The sequence below is a fragment of the Cetorhinus maximus genome, chromosome 12 (genome assembly GCF_964194155.1).
Source record: "Cetorhinus maximus chromosome 12, sCetMax3.hap1.1, whole genome shotgun sequence".
Classification (NCBI taxonomy): domain Eukaryota; kingdom Metazoa; phylum Chordata; class Chondrichthyes; order Lamniformes; family Cetorhinidae; genus Cetorhinus; species Cetorhinus maximus.
The window spans coordinates 96,298,213-96,322,283 of NC_135890.1; the positions used below are offsets into that span (position 1 = coordinate 96,298,213).

Here is a 24,071-nt window from a genome sequence, read left to right on the forward strand (position 1 = left end):
ACAAATGATTGCAATTTGGAGTGATTTTGAAAGTAAATCACATTCCTTACATGCAAATATCATATTCTGTTCATGAACAAAAAGTACATTATTGTGGGATAGTTTGTTATTGGCAACAGTCATGGAGAGGTTGGAGATAGCAGTATGGAGGCATGTTTTGTTTCGAATTACAAAATACTTCATCGTTTTAATATTTCTTTCTTGGACTGAAAGCTGTTCAGCTGATGACCACTTGGAATTGGTTATAGCTTGCTGGGATCAGACTATACACAGTCTAATCCACATTACTGCTTTGTATGCAAACTGCCATTTCAAAGACAGATGAGTTACAGCTAAGTCACAAAGACCAACCAGGAATTATAAACTGCTAACACTCATTACCAGACTGTGTGAAGAGACAACTTGTTATTTGGGATTGCTGTTACTCATTGTTGTAAGAAAGCCTGTTTGACAATTTTTGTGCCTCTCAAACCTATGCTAGATTGGATTTAAAAGAAAGAAGGATATTTCATTGTATCAAAGCTCCTTTAGGTGACTTTCTGTTTCGATAAGACAGTTTATGAGCTGAAGTCAATGAAACACTTGTCATGTATAAACTTTTCCGCATATACATACGATTCAAGTTCCAAAAATGATTAAAGGCTTAAGACAGTTATTAGTTTTAAAGGACAGGCAAGAAATCTAGTTTTTTTTTTACTGTAATCTACTGATATCTGCTCATCTCTTATGCCAGCTTAATTATATTTCTTAATAAATATGATTTATAGGTTATAGCCTGAGATATAAAGTCCGTCAAAGAGTATTATTTGTTTATCAGTTGGAAAGACCAAGAGAGAATAAGCATTTCATGTTTACAAAGAACTTATCAGCAGCATAAGAGTTTACTAGTTACCCATGGTATGCTACATCATCAGGTACAATGTATCCAAATTCATGTTTTGATTCAGAGGGACCGAGGGCTTGTTTATGGAAATGGCCTATTAGGCTGAACCAAAGCAAAAGTGCCACCCAAAATATCTGAATCAGAACAAGCTCTGTTGCCTAGATTGGATTAGCCTTCCAGCTGGAGGTCATGCAGAGATGAAGAATCTCAGGGTAGAAACATTTGGAAAAATTTTACCAAGCAGAAATTCCTTCAGTTTGTACTCACTTGCCATTCTTTGCACCGCTCATGTTGTGAAAGTCCAAAAAGTGTTACTGAATTGTATAATTGCCAAAACTGCAAAAGTAGGATAAAGTAACAAAATTAAATTTAATAAGCATGGATACACCTAAATTCTGTTCTTTTCTGATCATCACCATTTTCCCTCCTTTCCTGAAGATGTTGAGTCCTTGTTCAGACCAGTTCCATCTGCCTTTTGTCCTCATCTTGCAACTGACTCTCTAAAATTGAATGTCAATGCACTACTTGATACAAGGACATCAATGCAAAGCTCAATTTGGTCCTCGTTTGATGTGCACTCACATGCACATCCAGGTGAATCCAGTGAAAACTATGGGCAACTTTTTTTCTCTAGCCCTGCTGGTTGGTCACTGTTCCAACTGAGAATAGCTAATTCCACAGAAACAAGGCATCAACCAGTATATGAAACTGATTTACTGCTGGATAAATTCAGAGTCATCATAACAAGATAAATCACCTCATAAGCAAATTTGGGATGTGAAGTTACTGCACTACAGCAGCAATAAGGAATATAGTATAAACTACATCCAGCTGGCTTATAATGGTTCATTGCCAAGCCATAATGCCACAGGAGGCAGCCATCTGGTCCACTGAGTCCATGCCTGATTTTTGTAGAGCAATCTAGTAAGTCCCATTCCCATGCTTTATCCCCGTATCTCTGCAAGTTTATGTCCCACAAGTGCCCATCCAATTTCCTTGGTCATTGATCGACTCAGCTTCCACCAGCCTCATAGGCAGAGTTCCAGGTCATCACCACTTGCTGCATTAAAATGTTCTTCGTCACATCCCCCACACCTCTTGTCAAAAACCTTAAATCTGTGTCCCCTATTCCTTGCATTATCTGCTAATGGGGGCAGTTATTTTTGTTGACCTTATTTAAATCTGTCATAATCTTGTGCATCTTTATCAGCTCACCCCTCAACCTTCTTTGCTCCATGGAAAACAACCCCAACTTCTCCAATCTGATCTTGCAGCTAAAAGCCCTCATCATGGAACATTGTGGTAAATCTCCTCTGCACCCCCTCAAGAACCCAAACATCCTTCCTGGTGGCCAGAATTAACATAATTTATCAGTGTTTTATAAAGGTTCAGCATAACTTCCCTCCTTAATACCTATTTATGAATCCCAAGATCCCAGATACTTTAATGATTACTCTCAATATGTCTTGACACCTTCAAAAAGTCTACCCATGTGAACCTCCAGGTCCTTCTGTCCCTTCACACTCTTTAGAACTACGCCATTAAACATACATATTGCTTCTCCCCATTCCTTCTGTCAAATTGCATTACCTCACACTTCTCTGTGTTGAATTCCATCTGCAACTTGGCTTCCCATTCTGCTAGCCTATCTATGCCCTGTTGCAGTTGTTTGGTATCATCCTCACTATTTGCCACAAGCTTGGTTAATCACAGTAAATTTTGAAATTTTACACTGTATTCCAATATTCAAGTCATTTACATATATATAGATTTGAAACATGATCTATCTTTTACAAATCCATGCTGGCTCTCCTTAATTAACTCAAACCTCTCCAAACGCCTGTTAATTTTTTCCCCAATTTAGGATTCCAAAACCTTACCCACCACTGATGTTAAACTCACCAGCCTGTACCATTTCTTGAACAAGAGAGTGTCATATTTGTCATTGTGTGATCCACTGACACTTCCTCTGCGACGAGGGGATTATGGTAAGCCGTCTATCTCCACTCCATTTCCCCAGCAACCTCGATGCAAGTTATCCAAACCAGCCAACTTATCTAATCATAGCGAGCCTTTCCAGTACATCTTGCCTCTCAGTTTTCACACCATCCGTTAGCTCTACAATCTCTGCTTCTACTAATATTTGGTCACCATCCTCTTCCTAAGTTAACACAGATATAAAGTACTTATTTAAGTTTTCTAGCCTTGACCTACACCTCTAAGCATCCATCACCTTCACTGTTCCTATAGGTCCCACCCCATCTCTTACTACCCACTAATTATATATAGGCTAATAGAACACAACTCCCATTCTATTCTCGTATTCTCTGCATCAGTCTTATTTTCCTTTTCACTTCCCCTCTTTTATTGTATTTGGCCTAATTCCCACTTGAAGAGTTCACCTGATGTGCATCATAGACCCTCCTTTTTTGTTTCATCATATTCTTTCCATCTCCCTTGGCATCCAAGGAGGCCATGGCTTTGGTTCATCTGCCTTGCCCTCTTGTTGGAATGTACCTAGTCTTTGCATGAAACAACTACTCCTTAAAGACCACTGTACCTTTACAGTTTTTCCTGCTAAACGTTAGTTCCATTTTACCTTGGCTGGATGCCCTCTTATCCCACTGAAGTTAGCCTTGTTCAATTTAGAAGTTCTATTTTAGATGGTTTCTTGTTCTTCCCCGTTACTAATCTAAACCTTAATAATTATTCTTACACAAGTGTCTTCAACAGACATTAGGTCCATTTGGCCCACCTCATTCCCCAGCACTGCCTTCCTCATGGTTGGACTTAAAACATACTGCTGAAGAGAGTTCTACTGAACAAATTTCACAAATTCCTCCCCCCGCCCCTTTCCCTTTACTTTAACATTATCCCAATCGCTATTTGGATAATTGAAGATCCCAGAATCACCACTCAATAATTTTTGCGTATCTTGGATTTCCCTCCAAATTTACTCCTCAATTTCTCCACTATTTGCAAGCCTATAGAACACCCGCCACAGAGTGATCATGCCCTTTTCGCTTCTCTAACCAAATGGATTGCCACCTCAAGGACATCCTCCCTTTCAAACACTACAATGTCTTTCCAAATCAGTACTGCCACACTATCTCCCTTTTTCCCTTCCCTACCTTTTCTGAACCTTTATATCAGTGAATATTATTCATCTCCTTCAAAATCACATTCTATTAAATGTATTTGATACATTTTACAAGCAATTAGCAGCAAAGATTGTTATACTTACATGACCAAAGAAAAGGAATGGAAGAAGAAAAGTTAAACCTCTCCACATCCATGATTGAAATCCTTCTGCAATTACAAATACGGTATGAATAACCAGTTTACAGAAGTGGTATCAATGTGAACATTCTAAACCCTGCATCAAATTTTGGGAGTTTAAATATAAAAATAGTGAACTTTTGTTCTTTATAGTTACTTCAATTATGTCCTCTTCTGTCTGGTAACTACTTACTCTGCTCTTTAGGTTCTTTCCTTCTTCATTTATACCCAAACAAGAGAAAGCATCAGCCATTAGGGAGTGCATGACTATATGTAATCCAAACTCTCTCTCTTTAAAATTAAGACAAGATGCCAAGCAGTAAAGTTGGCCATTTGTATACTCCAGGTGTGCATCTACTTCTGAAGAGAATGCATTCCTTGGTTGAATTTTGACAGAAGTGGAAACAGAGGAAGAAATCTCTCCACCTCTCTCTCCCACTGATTCAGTTGGAAAAGCTTATGTAAACACTTGTTGAAATTATACTTTTTCACCATATCCAGTAGGACGTAGTGGCATATTTATTTAACCTTTAAGCATTAGGGATAAAGTTTTGCACTCCGTACGCCCAATATTAGTGCCAGGAACAATGGTGATATTTAACTGAGCTCCACTGTACATCCAGCCACAATACAAAACTAGATGTGCAAGTTTAGAGTATTCTGTGGTGCCAGTATTATAGCATAGTGTTCCGTGGTGACTATTTAAATAGATTCAGGTAATTTTAATTGCCAAACTGCTGCAATCAGATCCAAGTTAGGAGCTATGGGGAACTTACCATATGAACAAGGAGCAGAAGTAGGCAATTCGGCCCCTCGAGCCTGCTCCGTCATTTAATAAGATCATGGTTGATCTTATAGTAATCTCAAAATCTGCATCCTGCCTACCCTAAATAACCTATCTCCCCCTTGCTTGCCAAGAATCTATCCACTTCTATCTTAAAAATAATCAAAGGCACTGCTTCCCTGGCCTTTTCAGAAAGAGTTCCAAAGACTCATGACCCTCAAAAAATTTTGCTTCATCTCCGTTTTAAATGGGTGACCCCTTATTTTTAAACAGCGATCCCTAGTTCTAGATTGTCCCACAAAGGGAAACATCCTTTCCACATCCACCCTGTCAGGGTCCCCTCAGGATCTTATGTTTCAATCAAATCACCTCTTATTCTTCTAAACTCCAGTGGCTACAAACCTAGCATGTCCCACCTTTCCTTGTAAGACAACCTACCCATTCCAGGTATTAGTCTGGTGAACTTTTTCTGAATTGCTTCTAACGCATTTACGTCCTTCCTTAAATATGAAGACCAAGATTGTACACAGTACTCCAGGTAGTGCTCTGTACAACTGAAGCATAACCTTCCTACTTTTGTATTCAAATCCCCTTGCAATAAATGATAACATTCTATTTGCTTTCCTAATTACTTGCTGTACCTGCGTACTAGCCTTTTGCAATTCATATACCAAGACACCCAGATCCCTCTGCATCTCAAAGCTCTGCAATCTCTCACCATTTAGATAGTATGCTTCTCTTTTATTCTTCCTTCCAAAATGGACAATTTCACATTTTTCCACATTATACTCCATTTGCCAGATCTTTGCCCACTCACTTATCTATATATTTTTGTAGCCTCCTTATGTCCTTTTCGTAACTTGCTTTCCTACCTATCTTTGTATCATCAGCAAATTTGGCAACCATCCCATTCATCCAAGTAATTTATATAAATTGTAAACAGTTGAGATCCCAGCACTGATCCCTGTGGCACACATCACTCGTTACATCTTGCCAACCTGAAAAAGACCCATTTATACCTACTCTCTACTTTCTGTTAGCCAGCCAATCTTCTACCCATGCCATTATGTTAGCCCCCTATACCATGAGCTTTTATTTTCTGCAATAACCTTTTATGTGGCACTTTATTAAATGCTTTCTGGAAATCTAAGTACAGTACATCCATTGGTTCCCCTTTATCCACAGCACATGTTACTTCCTCAAAGAACTCCAATAAGTTGGTTAAACATAATTTTCTTTTCACAAAACCATGTTGACTCTGCCCTGCTATAGCTTCTTTAATAATAGATTCTAACATTTTCCATATGACAGATGTTAAGCTAACTGGTCTGTAGTTTCCCACGTTCTGTCTCCCTCCCTTTTTGAATAATGGAGTTACATTTGCTATCTTCCAATCTAATGGGACCTTTCCCGAAACTCCAGATTCAGGAAATTAAAACCAATGCAAAAAGCTCTCTCACTAGCCACTCCTTTTAAGGCCCTAGGATGATGTCCATCAGAACCCGAGCATCTGTCAGCCCACAGCACCAACAATTTACTCAGAACCACTTCTCTGGTGATTGCAATTCCACACCCCACCCCACCCCCCCCCCCCCGAAGTTCCTCCCTCCCTTCCATTTCCTGATTTACAGTTGCTTCTGGGATGTTACTTGTATCCTCTATAGTGAAGCCTGATGCAAAATACCTCTTCAATTCACCTGCCATTTCCTTGTTTTCCATCATCAGTTCTCCAGACTCACTTTCTATAGGGCCAAAGCTCACTTTGTTAACTTATTTCTTTCTTAAATATTTATAAAAACTCTTACGATCTGTTTTTATATTTCTGGCTAGCTTTCTCCTGTACTTTAATTTTCCTCCCCTTATTAATCTTTTAGTCATCCTTTGCTGTTCCTTATATTCTGTCCAATCTTCCGGTCTTCCACCATCTTTGCACAATTATATACTTTTTCTTTAAATTTGATACTATCTTTAACCTTTCTAGCTAACCACAAATGGTGTGTCGTCCCTTGGGCATTTACTTACTCATTGGAATGTATTAATGTTACATCAAGCATAAGGGCAGACTTCACAGAATCTTAAGAGCACAGAAGGAGGCCATTGGGCCCATTGTGTCTGCACCAGCTCTCCAATGAACATTACGACCTAGTGCCATTGCCCTGCCTTTTCCCCATACTCCTGCATCTTGTTTCTATTCAAATAATCATCTAATGCCCTCTTGAATGCCTCGATTGAACATGCCTTCACCACACTTCCAGGCAGTGCATTCCAGACTCAAACCGCTCATTGTAAAAAAGTTTTTTCTCACATTTGCTTCTTTTGCAAAGCACTTTAAATCTGTGCCCTCTTGTTCTTGATCATTTTACGAGTGGGAACAGCTTCTCCCTATCTACTCTGTCCAGCCCCCTCATGATTTTGAAAACTTCCATCAAGTCTCCTCTCAGCTGCCTCCTCTCCAAGGAAAACAGTCCCAACTTCTCCAATCTAGCCTCAAAGCTGAAGTTTCTCATCTCTGGGACCATTCTTGTAAACCTCTTCTGCACTCTCTTCAATGTGTTCACATTCTTCCTATAATAATGGTGCCCAGAACTGTACACAATATTCCAGCTGAGGTCTAACGAGGGTTATATAAATTCAGCATAACCTCCCTGCTCTTGTACTCTCTGCCCCCTACTAATAAAGCCCAATATACTCCATGCTTTACTTACTGCTCTATCCACTTCACCATAAAATGAAATCAAATTAAGTAGACATGTCAAATCTACAAAGCTGAAAACCTTAGTATCCAAGAGATTACAGAAAATGGCTCCCATGGATGCTGGATCAAAAACCTGGAACTCTCCATTTAACAGCATGGTGGGAACACTGTCACCACGCAGACTGAAGTAGTTCAAGATGGTAGCCTACCACTACTATTCAAAGGGCAACCAGGGATAGGCAATAAATGCCAGCCTTGCCAGTGATGCCCATATCCCTAGAATGAGTGAGATAATGAAAAAAATAGCTGGTGTTGACTCTTCCCACAAGAATGGAAGAAAAATCTGAGTAAGGCACCTGGAATCCAATTAACACAACCATTTCAGCGCAGGCTTGGAGGGCCGAAGGGCCTGTTCCTGTGCTGTACTTTTCTTTGTATACAGGACAACATATAATATTGAGACATTAGTCCATGGAGGATGATGGGAACACCACATCCATTTACTCTGTGGTGCCCTGCAAAGGGGGTGGGGTGGGAGGAAAACATGGGACAATCTTGTTTCATTCTCATAATTTGTAAATATTTAAGTCTGTAGTAATACAAGTTACTGCTGCATCACATACCTACTGTAAGGTCCATGTGGTCCCTTTCCCCCAAGGCCCGCAATCTATAAAGACAGCCACTTTGGTAATAATACTGCAGGAACTGTACACAACCTGCAGGAAATTGGATTTAAGCTTAAGAAATTACTTTGCAAAACGCAAATGGTACACTCAGGAATGATCATCGAAGGTGAAAATGTGACCAATGTCAATGGATACATTCCATTTTATTATTAGAAGGCTCTAATTGTGTTCTCTGATTGCCTTGCTTACAACACATCAATATTGCTCAAATTTATTCTGGCACCTTCTTTACAGTCAATGCTAATACTAAATATCATTCTAAGAAAAAACGCTTTCTAAGGAAAATCTGTTCCAATGTCTAATGTCAAGAACACACAATTGCTCAAAAAAATTGCAATACTGTGGTTGAGTTCCCTTCCTCCTCAATTTCCTTATCCTCCACGAAAGAAATTGTTGGCCTTTAATTGACAACAGCCTCTACTTATGGTCAAAATCTCACCACAAGAAGAATGCCGCTGATTGCTATGTGTAAAGGCTTTGTTCTTTTTGAATCACATACTAACCAGTGATCACCCCCTGCACGATGGGGATTGCAATTCCAAGATAAATTCTAAAACCTGTCTCAAGTGTTTGAAATTTTTAACCATTTGTATTAATATGCTCAGTTTTGTCTAAATAACATTCCGTATTTCAAATTCACACATACTGGAATTCATTGTAATGTGTTCATTTTCATAATGTACAAGTAGAAAGCCCAAGTAGATAGTTCAGAAAATAGTTGTCATAACTAGAATCTATTCTCAAATTCAGTTATGAGTAAACATGGTAATGGTTAATAGTGCAATGATTAGAATGCTCACTTAGCATCTATATAACTACAGGTCTAAGTCTCAACAGTGGTCTCAAACACTAGCCAAAAGAACATACATAAAAAGTCATCAGTTGCCAAACAGGCTAATGGTGAGAAATTGCACAGATGCGCAGTTCCCACTAGCTGCTTTAGAGTAGCAGCACTGGGTCTTCAATCCCATTGAAAGAATTAAACAAAAAATTGAGATGATAGCCTTGGGTGTGGAAAGAGGAATCAGATAGGTATCATTTGACTTTGCCTGCACAGTTGAAAGGGTAAATGTTGGATTTTGACAATGAAAAATGACTCATTTTCAAGAGGAGCAGGGTTAACAAGACCCTTGTTGACACACACCATGTAAAATCCACAGCCTGGAGAATTTACCATATCTTGGTCCTCAAAGGAAGTTTAAAAACACAGAAAAAAAATCAAGGATGGAATTATTCATTTAAAAAGTACTACTTTTCTGAAAGCAAAAAGAAGCTTCAAAGAAAGAGTTGAATAATGTTAACTGCAGATCCACTTAGGCCAGTCTTTTTCTAACTACTCTTTGAAATTACCATGGGAATCAAGGTTTTACTAACTTAACATGGAAATAAATTACATTGGAGAAGTGAGTCTATAATTATTGTCAGCCTGAGTGGGTGAAAATGCAATTCATAATATTCATGCTCCAAGGTGATAACTAAAGGTTACATTTTGATGCCATCAAGTAATTGCTTCTTAAACAGATTTACGTCATAAAAATTAGAAAATAAAATACTTACTTTGATAAATGGAAAATGCTAGAAATTGGCTGCGAAACATCTGATACATTAACCCATTAGGCCTTAAGAATAAAAGAGACGAATATTAACAGAAAAAAGGTTCAGGAGTATGCATATACATTTTCTGATCATTGTGAACTGTTAATTCATATTGGCATTCAAATAGCCTTAAAAAACAGAAATTTAAAGCTCAGGTGAAAAAAATATAGTGCTGCAAACTAATTTAAAAAATCTAGATCTGTCCTCATCATATATCCACTTTCAAATAGAGGATGATTTTTATTTTTCAGTCACCAATTCCACAACCCTCACTTACCTTAAGATTTTGACACCCTGACTGAGCTATGATGGCTTCAGCAGCAGTTACCCTTCACTACCTCCAGTAAAGTGACCATTTTGTGTGTGAACATTGGCAGCGACTGTTTGCAGGTCACTCAATTGTGAAGACACAACAGACCAATCAAATCTTATCGTTAAAAGGACAAGGCCATTCAGCCATACAAACCTGTCCTGCTATTCAATTAGATCACAGATGATTTGTATCTCAATTCCATTATCTGACTTGTTTCCTTATCCCTTATTAACCTGTATAACAAAAATTAATGAGTTTTGAAATTTTCAAATTACCCTAGCCTCTAGAGATTTTTTGAGGGAGAGTGAGTTCCAGATTTCCACTACCCTTTGTGAGAAAAAAGCTTCCTGACATCACCTCTGAATGGTTCAGCTCCAATTTTAAGGTTAGAACATAAAATTTTACAGTCCTTCACAACAGGAAATATTTTTTTCCATATACCCTATCAAATCTTTTAATCATCTGAAACACCCTAATTACATAAATCCTTAATCTTCTGTAATCAAGGGAATATAAACCAAGTTTATGCAACATATCCTACCAATTTAACCATTTAGCCTCAGTTTCATTCAGGGAGAATCTGCACTGCACTCTCTCCAAGGACAATAGGTCTTTGACTGTCCAGAACTGAATGCAGTACTCCAAATGTGGTCTACCCAGAGTTTCATACAACTGTGGCATAACTTCCATACCTTATTATTCCAGCCACCTTGAGATAAAAACTTAAATACCAGCTGACGTCTGTACATGAGCACTTCCAGAGTAGTTACAGTATTGTAATTAGGCATAGCAACATATTGGTTAATTGTGATTTTCACACATCAGGAATGTTACAGCTGATTGCAATGCCCCACTACTTTGCTAGCTGAAACTAGCTAATTCAACACAGAGTGAGGACAGAACCAGAAGCCTTTCCAATTGTATGAGCAAGTATCATAACAAGATTAGCACTTACCCACTAAACAACTGGGCATGGGGAGGAAGTCCATAAACTAACTTTACTGTAAATTTACTACATTAGTGACCATTTTGACTCATACATTTCCCAAAATAATTTAGAATTTTTCAAAGAGCATTTTTCCCCAATGTTGCATGAAAAAAAATTAAGCTTACCATGTTAACATTACCCCAGAGAGAAATGTTGACACATAATGATGAGACACCCACCAGCCCTTGATTCTATCAAATAAAGAAACAAAAAGTGAAGGTGAAAAAAATGCTTGAAACCAAATTAACAGCTTATTAAGGTCACTTGTGGTGTGGTATGTTCAGTCTACTTTCCAAAGTAGCAAAAAGCATAAAAGTAGATGGAAGTTCTCTGACACTGCAAGATAAAAGCTTTAACATTGAAAAGAAAGCTATGATTAAATAAAATTTAAATCCATTGTGCATGCTCAATGCAAGGTTTTTTTAAATTAGAAATTGTGCCACAAGCAGGAGATTTGCTTCCCTTCGGCCATTTTGGAATTAATTCAAGTTATAAAACTGCTAAAACCATGAAATGCTTTTCTAACCTACAATAGTTCATACATTTTCTATGGCAGCATAATGGTTACATTACTGAATTTGTAATCCAGAGGCTTGGAACTGCACTGGAGTGCTAGTTTCTGCACTGGGGTGCTGCTTTGAGCTGCATTACAGTGCTTAAGTTAAGGTTTGGTGAGCGAGGGAAGGAGGCATCCTTTCAGTTTCTACCTTTCCTCAGTAAGAAGAGTGACAGCCTTGGTAAGTGTGACCTGGTTAGTATTTCTTCTATCCTTAATATTCTCTAAACTAGGGAAGTAAAAGTAAAGGGCATAATTTAAGAGTAAGTCATGGCAGGGCAGCTTGGCCACGTGGAATGCTCCTTCTGTCCGATGTGGGAAGTCAGACACTTCCAGTGTCCATGGCGACCGCGTGTGCAGATGTGTCTTCAGCTGCAGCTACTCGAAATCTGTGTTTTGGAGCTGGAGCTGCAGCTGAAGTCATTGTGGAGCATCCACAAGGATGAGATCTTTGTCGATAGCATGTACAGGTAAAGAGTGCACAAGCAGAAAGGGAATGGGTGACAACCAGACAGAGTAAAAACACTAGGCAGATAGTGCAGCAGTTCCCTGGGTCCATCTCCCTCTCTAACAGATTTTCCATTTTTCCAGGGACTGTAAAGAAGCAATTACTTGAGGGAACTAAATGTAATCTTGCTGGAGGAAACGGTGTCTCAGGGGAATGCAGCAAGAGCCAAGTCCATGGCACCACGAGTGGCTCAGCTGCTCGAGAGGGGGAAAAAAAAAGTGGGAGAGCAATAGTGATAGGGGATTCTATCGTAAGAGGAACAGATAGATGTTTCTGCAGCTGCAGACGTGACACCAGGATGGTATGTTGCCTCCCTGATGCCAGGGTCAAGGCATTGAGCGGCTGCAGGACATTCTGAAGGGGGAAGGTAAAACAGCCAGAGGATGTGGTCCATATCGGCATCAATGACAGGTTTAAAAAAAAAAGACGGATGAGGTCCTGAAAGCAGAATATTAAAAAGCAGTACCTCAAAAGGTGGTAATCTCAGGATTACTCCCAGTGCAATGTGCTAACAAGATCAGGAATAGGAGAATAGACCAGATGAACGCGTGGCTGGAGAGATGGTGTAGGAGGGAGGGATTTAGATTCCTGAGGCATGGGGACTGATTCTGCGGAAGATGGGATCCGTACAAGCTGGACAAGTTGCACCCCAGCAAGACCGGGCCCAATATCCTCGCAGGGGTATTCACTAGTACTGTGGGGGAAGGTTTAAACTAGAGTGGCAGGGGGATGGGAACCTGAGCGGTGAGACACTAGAGAGGGAAATAAAGATAGGAATGAAAAACAGAAAAGTAGAAAGCAAAAGCAGAAGACAGAGGAAACAAAGGCCAGCAGCAAATAGGGCCATAGTACAAAAAAAATGTGTAAAAATGTTAAAAAGGCAAGTCTAAAGGCGCTGTATCTGAATGCACAGAGCATTCGCAATAAGGTCGACGAATTAACAGCGCAAATGGATATAAATGGGTATCGTATGATTGCGATTATGGAGACATAGCTGCAGGTGACCAAGGCTGGGAACTGAATATCCAAGGGTACTCAATATTTAGGAAGGACAGGCATAAAGGAAAAAGGAAATGGGGTGGCGTTGTTAGTTAACGATGAAATCAGTGCAATAGTGAGAGGGGACATTGGCTCAGAAAATTTAGATGTAGAATCAGTCTGGATGGAGCGAAGAAGCAACAAGGGGCAGAAAACATTAGTGGGCATTGTCTATGGGCCTCCAAACAGTAGTGGTAAGGTAGGGGACAGCATTAAACAGGAAATTAGCGGTGGATGTAACAAGGGTGCTACAATAATACGGGTGACTTTATCTACATATAGACTGGGCAAACCAAATAAGCAATAATACTGTGGCGGATGAATTCCAGGGGTATGTACGAGGTGGTTTTTTTAGTACTTTGAGGAACCAACTAGGGAACAGACTATCCTAGGTTTGGCGTTGTGCAATGAGAAGGGGTTAATTAATAATCTGGTTGTGCGGGATCCTTTAGGAAACAGCAACCATAATATGATAGAATTCTTCATTGGGATGGAAAGTGAATAGTCTGATCCAAAACTATGGTTCTAAATCTAAACAAAGGAAACTATGAAGGTATGAGGCACGAGTTGGCTAAGATAGATTGGGGAACTTCATTAAAAGGCATGGCAATGGATAGGCAATGGCTAATATTTAAGGAACGAATGTATGCACTGCAACAGTTATACATTCCTTCCTGGTGCAAAAACACAACAGGAAAAACGGCTCAACCATGGCTAACAAAAGAAATTAAGGGTAGTATTAGATCCAAAGAGGAGTCATATAAAGTTGCTAGAAAAAGTAGCAAGCCTGAGGATTGGGAGCAGTTTAGAATTCAGCAAAGGAGGACCAAGAGATTGATTAAGAGGGGAAAAATAGAGTATGAGAGTAAACTTACAAGGAACATAAAAGCGGACTGTAAAAGCTTCTATAAGTATGTAAAAAGAAAAAGATTAGTGAAGACAAATGTAGGTCCCTTACAGTCCAAAACAGAAGAATTTACAATAGATAACAAAGAAATGGCGGAGCAATTAAACAACTACTTTAGTTCTGTCTTCATGGAGAAAGACACAAATAACTTCCCAGAAATGCTAGGGAACCAAGGGTTTAGTGAGAAGGGGGAATTGAAGGAAATTAGTATCACTAAAAAAAAAAGTGCTGGAGAAATTAATGGAACTGAAAGCTGATAAATCACAAGGGCCTGATAATCTACATCCCAGGATACTAAAGGAGGTGGCAGTTGAAATGGTGAATGCATTGGTTGTCATTTTCCAAAATTCTGTACATTCTGGAACAGTCCCGAAGGATTAGAGGGTGGCAAATGTACCCCACCATTTAAAAAAGGAGGGAGGGAGAAAACAGCAAATTACAAACTGGTTACACTAACATCAGTAACAGGGAAAATGCTAGAGTCTATTATGAGAACAGGATACTTACAAAAGATCAGCAGGATTAGACAAAGTCAACACGGATATATGAAAGGGAAATGTTTGACAAACCTACTAGAGTATTTTGAGGACATAACTAGTAGAACAGGCAAGGGATAGCCACTGGATGTGGTGTATTTGGATTTTCAGAAAGCTTTCGATAAAGTTCCACATAAGAGGTTAGTTAGTGTGCGAAATGAAAGCACATGGATTTGGATGTAATATATTGGCAAGGATTGAGACTTGGTTATCAGACAGGAGTATGAATAAATGAGTCTTTTTCGGAGTGGCAGGCGGTGACTAGTGGGGTACTGCACGGATCAGTGCTTGGGACCCAGTTACTCACAATACAAATCAATGATTTAGATGAGGGAACTAAATGTAATATTTCCAAGTTTACTGACAAAAAACTTGGTGGGAATGAGAGCGGTGAGGAGGAGGTAAAGAGGCTTCAGGGCGATTTAGACAGGTTGAGTGAGTGGGCAAATACATGGCAGATGCAGTATAACGTGGATAAATGCGAAGTTATCCATTTTGGTAGAAAAAAAGAATGGCAGAGTATTATTTAAATGATGATATACAAAGGGACCTGGATGTTCTTGTACACCAATCACTGAAAGCAAGCTTGCAGGTGCAGCAGGCGGTTAGGAAGGCAAATGGCATGTCGGCCTTCATTGTGAGAGGATACGAGTACAGGAGCAAGGATGTCTTACTGCAGCTGTACAGGGCCTTGGTGAGACCATACCTGAAGTATCATGTGCAGTTTGGTCTCCTTACCCAAGAAAGGATATGCAGAAGGAGTGCAGTGAAGGTTCACTAGACTGATAGCAGGATTGTCGTATGAGATTGTCGTATGAGGAGAGATTGGGTTGACCAGGCCTGTATTCACTGGAGTTTAGAAGAATGAGAGGGGATCTCATTGAAATGTATAAAATTCTGACGAGGCTGGACTGACTGGGTGCAGGGATGATGTTTCCTCTGGCTGAGGCGTCTAGAACAAGGGGTCACAGTCTTAGGATACGGGGTAGGCCATTCAGGACTGAGATGAGTAGAAACTTCTTCACTCAGAGGGTGGTGAACCTGTGGAATTCTCTACCACAGAAGGCCGTGGAGGCCAAGTAACGGATGTATTTTAGAAAGAAATAGATAGATTTCTAGACTCTAAAGGCATCAAGGGGTATGGGGAGAGAGCTGGAATATGGCTTTGTGATAGAGGATCAGCCATGATCATGCTGAATGGCGGAGCAGGCTCGAAGGGCCGAAAAACCTACTCCTGCTCCTATTTTCTATGTTTTTATCCGTTTAAACTCCCCATCTGCCTACTGGGATTTTAATTCAGTTAATTAAATAAATCTGGAATAAAAAGCTAATATCAGTTATAGCGAGCATGAAACTGATGGATTGTTTACAAATGTCTTTTAGGGAAGGAAATCTGCTGTCTTTACTCCATCTGGCCTATACGTGACTCCATGGCTTAGCAAGCCATTCAGTGGTATCTAGCCACTACAAAAAAAATTCTAACATTAAAACCAACCATCCAGCATTGACGTAAACACTGGATATTACAAATGCACATCCAAGCCAGTCAACCCTGCAAAGTTCTCCACACCAATGCCTGGGGACTTATGTCAAAATTGGGGTAGCTGATCTAGATGATTCACGCAACAGCCTGATTGTCATGGTCACTGGATCAAACCTTTCAGCCAACATTCCAGAGTCCTCCATCACCCTCCCTGGGTATGTTCAGTCTCAACAGCAGGGCAGACTCACAAGAGGTGATGAGGCAGTAGAGTGTACAATCAGGAGGGAGTGGCCGTGGAAGACCTCAGCATTGTCTCCAGGCCCCATTCAGTCTTACATACGAACATATGAATTAGGAGCAGTAGTAGGCCATTCAGCCCTTTGAGCCTGCTCTGCCATTCAATAAGATCACACCTGATCTGATTTTTAACCTCAACTCCACATTCCTGCCTACCCGAATACCTTTCAGCCCCTTGCTCAAGAAGAATCTATCTACTTCTGCTTTAAAAATATTCAAAGATTCTACCTTCACTGCCTTTTGAGGAAGAGTGTTCCAAAGGCATACGGCCCTCAGAAAAATGAAGGTCTTATGACATTAGGTCAAAAATAGGCCAGTGTGTCTTTTTCCTGCTATTAGCATCTACTGCGCTCCTTTAGCTGACAAATTAGTACTCCTCCTTGTTGAACACCACCTGGAAGAATCACTGAGGGCACAGAACGTACTCTGGGTGGGGGACTTCAACATCTATCACCAAGAATGGCTTGGTAGTGCCTTTACGAATCAAGCCCTAAAGAACATAGCTATCAGGCTGGGCCTGTAGCAGGGGGTGAGAGAATTAAGAGGGAAATAGCACTTGTTCTTGTCCTCACCAATCTGTCACAAATGTATCTGTCCATGACAGTATTGGTAGGGGAGATCACTGCACTGTCTTTTTAAAGACAAAGTTCCGTCTTCACACTGAGGACACCCTCCATTGTGTTATGTGGCATTCCCCAAGCGTCAAAAGGGATAGATCTTGCAGCTCAAAACTGGGCATTCATGATACACTGTGGAACATCAGCAGCAGCAAAACTGCATTCCGCTGCAGTCTGTAACCACATAACCTTTATGTCCCTCACTCTACCATTACTATCAAACCAGGGATCAACCCTGGTTTAATGATAAGCGTAGAAAATCAGCACCAGGCATACCTAAAAATGAGTTGCCATCTTGGAAAAGTTACTATGTGGGACCACATGCATAATAAACAGCGTAAGCTGCCACGCCCCTAGCCAAGCTGTTCCAGTACAGCTACAACACTGGCATGTACCTGTTATGTGGAAAATTGCCCAGGAAATTGTCCTGTACACAAAAAAAAGGACAAATCCAACCCGGCCAATTACTACCCCATCAGTCTACTCTCCATCATCAATGAAGTAATGGAAGGGGTCATCAACAGTGCTATCAAGTAACACTTACTTAGCAATAACCTGCTCACTGACCCCCAGTTTGGGGTTCCGCCTCAGTTCCTGACCTCATTACAGCCTTGGTTCAAACATGGACAAAAGAGCTGAACTCCCGAGGTAAGGTGAGAGTGACTGTCCTTGACATCAAGGCAGCATTTGACTGAATGTGGCATCAAGGAGTCCTAGCAAAGCTGGAGTCAATGGGAATCGGGGGAAAACTCTCTGCTGCTTGAAGTCATACCTAGCACAAAGGAAGATGGTTGTGGTTGTTGGAAGTCAGTCACCTCAGCTCCAGGGCATCACTGCAGGAATTCCTCAGGGTAGTGTCCTACGCCCAACCATCTTCAGCTGCTTCATCAATGACCTTCCTTCCATCATAAGGTCAGAAGTGGGGATGTTCACTGATGATTCACAATGTTCAGCACCATTCGCATCTCCTCAGATACTGAAGCAGCCCATGTCCAAATGCAGCAAGACCTGGACAATATCCAGGCTTGAGAGAAGTGACAAGTAACATTCGCGCCACACAAGGGTCAGGCAATGACCATCTCCAACAAGAGAGAATCCAACCATTGCCCCTTGATGCTCAATGGCATTACCATTATTGAATCTCCCACTATCTACATCCAGGGGGTTACCACTGACCAGAAACTGAACAGGACTAGCCATATAAATACTGTGGCTACAAGAGCAGCTCAAAGGCTAGGAATCCTGCAACAAGTAACTCACCTCCTGACTCCCCAAAGCCTGTCCACCATCTACAAGGCACAAGTCAGAATTGTGATGGAATACTCCCCACTTGCCTGGATGAGTGCAGCTCCCACAACACTCAAGAGGCTGAACACCATCCAGGACAAAGCAGCTCGCTTGACTGGCACATCCACAAACATTCACTCCCTCCACCACCGATGCACAGTAGCAGCAGTATGTACCATTTACAAGACGCACTGCTGGAATTCACCAAGGCTCCTTAAGACAGCAGCTTCCAAACCCACAACCACTACCACCTAGAAGGACAGGGCCATTAGATAGATGGGAACACCACCACCTGGAGGTTCCCCTCAAGTCACTCACCATCCTGACTTGGAAATATATCGCAGTTCCTTCACTGTTGCTGGGTCAAGATCCTGGAACTCCCTTCCTAACAGCACTTCCTACACCACATGGACTGCAGTGGTTCAAGAAGGCAACTCACCACCACCTTCTCAAGGGCAACTAGGGATGGGCAATAAATGCTGGCCCAGCCAGCAAAGCCCACATCCCGTGAATAAATAAAAAAACCCAGCATGTTTTAGTTATAGCTAAGTGATCCCACAATCAGATCAAAGCTCTGCACTACTGCCACATCCAGTCGTGAGTAGTGGTAGACAATTAAACATCTAACTGGAGGAGCATCTCCAATGATGGACTCAAAAGCCCAGTAGGTGAGTGAAAGAGAAAAAGCTGACACATTTGCAACTATTTGCAGCTGAACTGCTGCATGATGATCCACTTTGGCCTCCTAGGAGATTCCCACGACCACCAGTATCAGTCTAAAGTTAATTCAATTTACAACACAATATCAAGAAATGGCTTAAACACACTGGATCCAGCAAAACTATGGGCACTGGCAACATACTGACTATAGCACTGAAGACACGTGCTCCTGAACTAGCCATGCCTCTAGTCAAGCTGGTCCAGTACAGCTACAACACTGGTATCTTACCAAACAAAGCAGAAAATTGTCCTGTCCTCTAAAAGCAGGATAAACCCAATCTGGCCAATTACCAGCAATTATCACCCAGTCTACGCCCGTTATCAGAAAACTAATGAAAGGTGTCGTTGACAGTGCGATCAAAGAGTACTTATCCACCAATAACCTGCTCACTGATGCCCAGTTGGGTTCTGACAGGATCTCTTGGTTCCTGACCTCATTACAGCCTTGGTTCAGACATTGAAAAAGAGCTGAATTCAAGAGGTGAGGCAAGGGCGACTGCCCTTGAAATTAAAGCATCATTTGACCGTGTGTGTCATCAAAGGGCTCTAGCAAAACTGAAATCAATGGGAATCAGAAGGAAAACTGGCTGAAATCATATGTAGTGCAAAGGAAGGTGGTTGTGGTTGTTGTAGGCCACTCAGCATTGTCCCAGGGGTCTTCTGGGGCTTGTCCTAGCCCAACCATTTTCAATAGCCTTCCCTCCAAAAGGTCAGAAGTAGGTATGTTCACCAATGATTGCGCATTGTTCAGTATCATTCGCAACTTCACAGATAATGAAGCTGTATGTGCCCACATGCAGCAAGACCTGGACAACATTCAGGCTTGTGCTTGCAATGGCAAGCAACATTTGCACCAAGTGCCAGGTAATGACCGTTTCATACAAGATAGAATCTAGCCATCTCTCCTCGACATTCAACAGTATTACCATCACTGAATCTACCATCATCAGAATCCTGGTGTCACCAATGACCAGGAACTTAACTTCATCAGCCACATAAATGCTGTAGTTATAACAGGAGGTCAGAGGATTGACATTCTGCTACGAGTAACCCCTTCCTGACACACCAAAGCCTTTCCGCCTTCTACAAGGCACAAATGCAGAGTGCGATAGAATACTCTCCCTTTGCCTGGATGAGTCCAGTTCCAACACTACTCAAGAAGTTTGACATCATCTGGGACAAAGCAGCCCACTTGATTAGCACCCCATTCACTACTGGCACACCGTGGTTGCCGTGTGTAGTGTCTACAAGGTGCATTGCATCAATTTGCCAAGGTTTCTCCAACACCAAACCTGCGACCTCTACTGCCTAGAGGAACAAGGGCTGCACCTGCATGGAAACATCACCACCTGCGAGTTCCCCTCCAAGTCACACACAATCCTGACTTGTAAATATAGAGGTGTTTTTTCATTGTCGTTGGAACTCCCTTCCTATCAGTACCTACGTGGACTGTAGCAGTTCAAGGCAGCGGCTCACCACTACCTTCTCAAGGGCAATTAGAGATGGGCAATAAATTCTGGCCTTGCCAGTGATGCCCATATCCCATGGACGAAAAGACAGAAATCTAAATTTCAAAAACTGTTTTTCTTTTGAATAAGCCTATTGGCCAATGGTGATCACATTTGATCTTTCCAACTGATTAGGCAAGAACAAGCTTTCAAAATTTAGTGTTACTTTTAAACCATCTCACTTGTTGAAAATAAACTTGATTGCTCTACTCAGGTCATTTCTAGGAATTTTTTTTGTTGCAGCTGATCACATGACCAAATTAGTTGCTCTATGCCTGACCGATGGGACTCTCCGCCGATACTGGTCAAGGCATGGGTGTGGAACGGATTCAGCAGTTTTGATTGCTATTAAACAAAGAACTGTGCCTGCGTCAATTATTGCTCATTGTTTTTTCAACACAAACTAATCCAGAGAGAACAGTGTGACTGAAAATTCTTGACAGTCATTGGTCTGTGGTAATTGCCAATCATTAGTTCTGGTAACTCTATGCTATAGAATTATCAAAATGAGACATTATCACAGGGCAGATTCATCTGATTTTTTTTGGTGCCAAAAATTCCCTTTCAAATATATTTACTAGACACAGAGGGTGTAGGCATTATAACATTTAAAGTTGTAGGTTGCACTATGGACAACTAATTAAAAAATGCAGACACACAGGTTCGTAATCAGCCACATGTGGCTAGTGGCTACTGCATTGGACAATATTGATTTAGTTGATCTACTATGATTTTGTACAGAAAGTCTTCGAGCAAGTGTATTCTTTAGTTGAAAGAGGATGAGATGCTGGGAAGCAAAGGTATGTGGATATAATTTTATTTTTAAATCATTCATGGATGTGGGCGTCACTGGCTAGGCTAGCATTTATTTCCCATCCCTAATTGCCCTTGTTCAGAGATTTAAGAGTGAACCATATTACTGTGGTTGGTCTGGAGTCACATGTAGATTTCCAGGCAGATTTCCTGTTTTTTTAATAACAATCAACAATTAGACTTAATTCCAGATTTTTATTGAATTCAAATTCCACCATCTTTTATTTGATTTGATTTTGATTTGAGCCCAGGTCCCCAGAGAATTACCCTGGGTCTCTGGATTACTAGTCCAGCGACAATACCACTACGCCATCGCCTCCCCCAAATTTGGCCTGGTCATTCATTGTATACTGAAGTAGCTAAATGTCTAATAATTCACTAAACAGAGAGGTGCATTAGTTGAAGAAAGCATTTCTCTGAAGTTCAACTGAGTGTGGAGGTGCAAAACCAAGACACTATACTGCCACCAGTAGTGGGAGGGTGTAAATGCAGTGTGGGAAATCTATTATTAATATGGACATAAAAATTTATAGTGGAAGTTACGTAGTGTAAAATTATTACTTCATTATAGTTAGTCAAATCCCAATTTGTACTTACAACCCAGTTTATATTCATATTAAATATTTTAAAAATTGCTGATAAGAAATGACAGGGGAAGTCAACTAGTTCTAAAACACTATCTTAGAAACTACGTCCATTGTAATATTGCACCTGTTGCTCATTACTGTAAGTCTTCTTACCCAAATTTATAATAATTGCATTCCAAACGAGAGACGAAATGGGAGAACAATCATGTGGATCAACAGAAATAAAAGATATGGCCAGGTGACAACTTAGGTACATTTGTACTTTGCTGCTACTTTTAGCAAAAAAGTGCTGTTAACCACAAGCCTGGTGGAAACAATGCTTTATCTCTTCCATCGTTAGCAGAGAATAAAGTAGCAACACTCAGCATGCATCTTATATTTATTACACTATTAACAGAGTGACCAGAATAGGACGGTCACACGCACACATTGTGGGAACTGCTGTGTCCCTTACAAGGGACGACACAACCATGAGCACACCTGTAGAAAATAATTAAGTCTTGACCAGTAAGCTTTATGATTGAAGGGCAACATGCCAGTACTCCACTTATGTTATGGGCCAGTATCAGAGGGACCAAAGATACCCCCTACAGGTAAATTTGTTTCCCTCACTTCACATCAACAGCAGTACTTCCATGTAAAGTCCACTTCTTAATCTTGCTCCAAAAAAAAAAGTGGCAATAAAATGTAAAACTTTTCAATTACTATGGATTAAAATAAGTTAGCTACTCCAACAACTTTTCTGAAAAGAACTTGGACAGAAAGCAGGAGCCTTCTGACCATCAGAGTGCATGTGAATAGCTCCGCCTTTTATGCCACTCCATTGTAAAGGTGTCAGTCACTGGATAAAGAAGATAAACTGTTTTCTACCAGTCAACACATCTACAATCACCAAACAACAAAACAGTGATGACATGACTACCATATTAGTATGGAACTATTAATTGCTGACCTCGAGCCAAAGGAGGTCAGCAGAATATGGGGTTAGCTTCAGCAATACAGAGTTTAGCCTTGAGGTGCAGTTGAAAGGAATTCCTATCCCTGAAATAAATACTAAGAGGAGCATGTTTCTTGCCAGAGTTTGGCATTAGTGGGAGTTCAAATTAAGACTATCGACATTTGTTTAAGAAAACATAAGGGGATAGCAGTGTAAAAAATCTGAGATGTGTGTGGAGTGTGCTTTGGGCCATCATGGATCCTCTGTGTCCAACAACAGCAACAGGTAGGGTTTGGTTATCTTACTGGACTTGTAATCCAGAGGCCTGGACTGATGAAAGAGACACATGAGCTCAAACACTAGCACGACAGCTGGGGAGTTTCCCATGAATAAAAAAAACCTTAACTTACATTTATATAGTGCTCTTACTATAGCCAAAAGTTTGGTCAAAGAAGTAGATTTTAAGGAGCATCTTAAAGGAAGAAAAAGGAAAAGAGGCAAAGAGTTTTAGGCAAACAATTCCAGAGCTTGGAGCCCAGACAGCTGCTGGCACACAGTAGTGACTATTGATAGGACGAAGGAAGGTGGGGATGTTGAAGACACTAGAAATGGAGGAACATAGACATCTGAAGATTGTAGGGCTAGAGGAGATCACAGAAATGAGAGGGCTGAGGTGATGGAGGGATTTCAAAGCAAGGATGAGAATTTAAAAAATAGAGTCATTGCTTAAACAGAAGCCAGTGTAGGTCAGCGAGCACAAGTCTGCACATTTACACTAAATATTAGAGAAGAGATTTTGAGTAAAGGATACTGGTGTTCCAAGATAAAATGCCATGCTTGGTTTTTGGATTGTACTCTCTAGAATGTGGTCACCCAAGAAATTGTGGGGAAAAAAAAACAAACATTCAGGACACAGGGATAATGGAGAAAGGGAAGTGTGGTTATAAGCAATTACAGATGCAGCAGAGGGGACGGGCACGGGTACAGCTCACACGTGCAAAGAACCCTGGTAGCTTGTGGCGTCCTATATATTTACACATACAGGGAGTCGAT

General features: G+C 40.8%; 1 protein-coding gene and 1 long non-coding RNA gene across 5 annotated transcripts in view; one reads left to right on the plus strand and one right to left on the minus strand.

Annotated features, from left to right (window-relative positions):
* The window catches only part of LOC144687719 (uncharacterized), a 71,693-nt gene that overhangs the window by 8,197 nt on the left and 39,425 nt on the right, over positions 1 to 24,071 (plus strand). The window lies entirely within an intron of this gene.
* The window catches only part of tmem120b (transmembrane protein 120B), an 80,767-nt gene that overhangs the window by 1,712 nt on the left and 54,984 nt on the right, over positions 1 to 24,071 (minus strand). For 3 of the 4 annotated variants that reach the window (XM_078554157.1, XM_078554155.1, XM_078554153.1), the window contains 5 exons: positions 11,350 to 11,415; positions 9,885 to 9,946; positions 8,265 to 8,357; positions 4,128 to 4,192; positions 1,151 to 1,219 (listed from right to left, as the gene is read on the minus strand). In XM_078554157.1, the coding sequence (XP_078410283.1) occupies positions 1,151 to 1,219; positions 4,128 to 4,192; positions 8,265 to 8,357; positions 9,885 to 9,946; positions 11,350 to 11,415 (355 nt within the window). The remainder of the gene's footprint in view (positions 1 to 1,150; positions 1,220 to 4,127; positions 4,193 to 8,264; positions 8,358 to 9,884; positions 9,947 to 11,349; positions 11,416 to 24,071) is intronic. The other variant, XM_078554154.1, reaches the window with a different exon arrangement.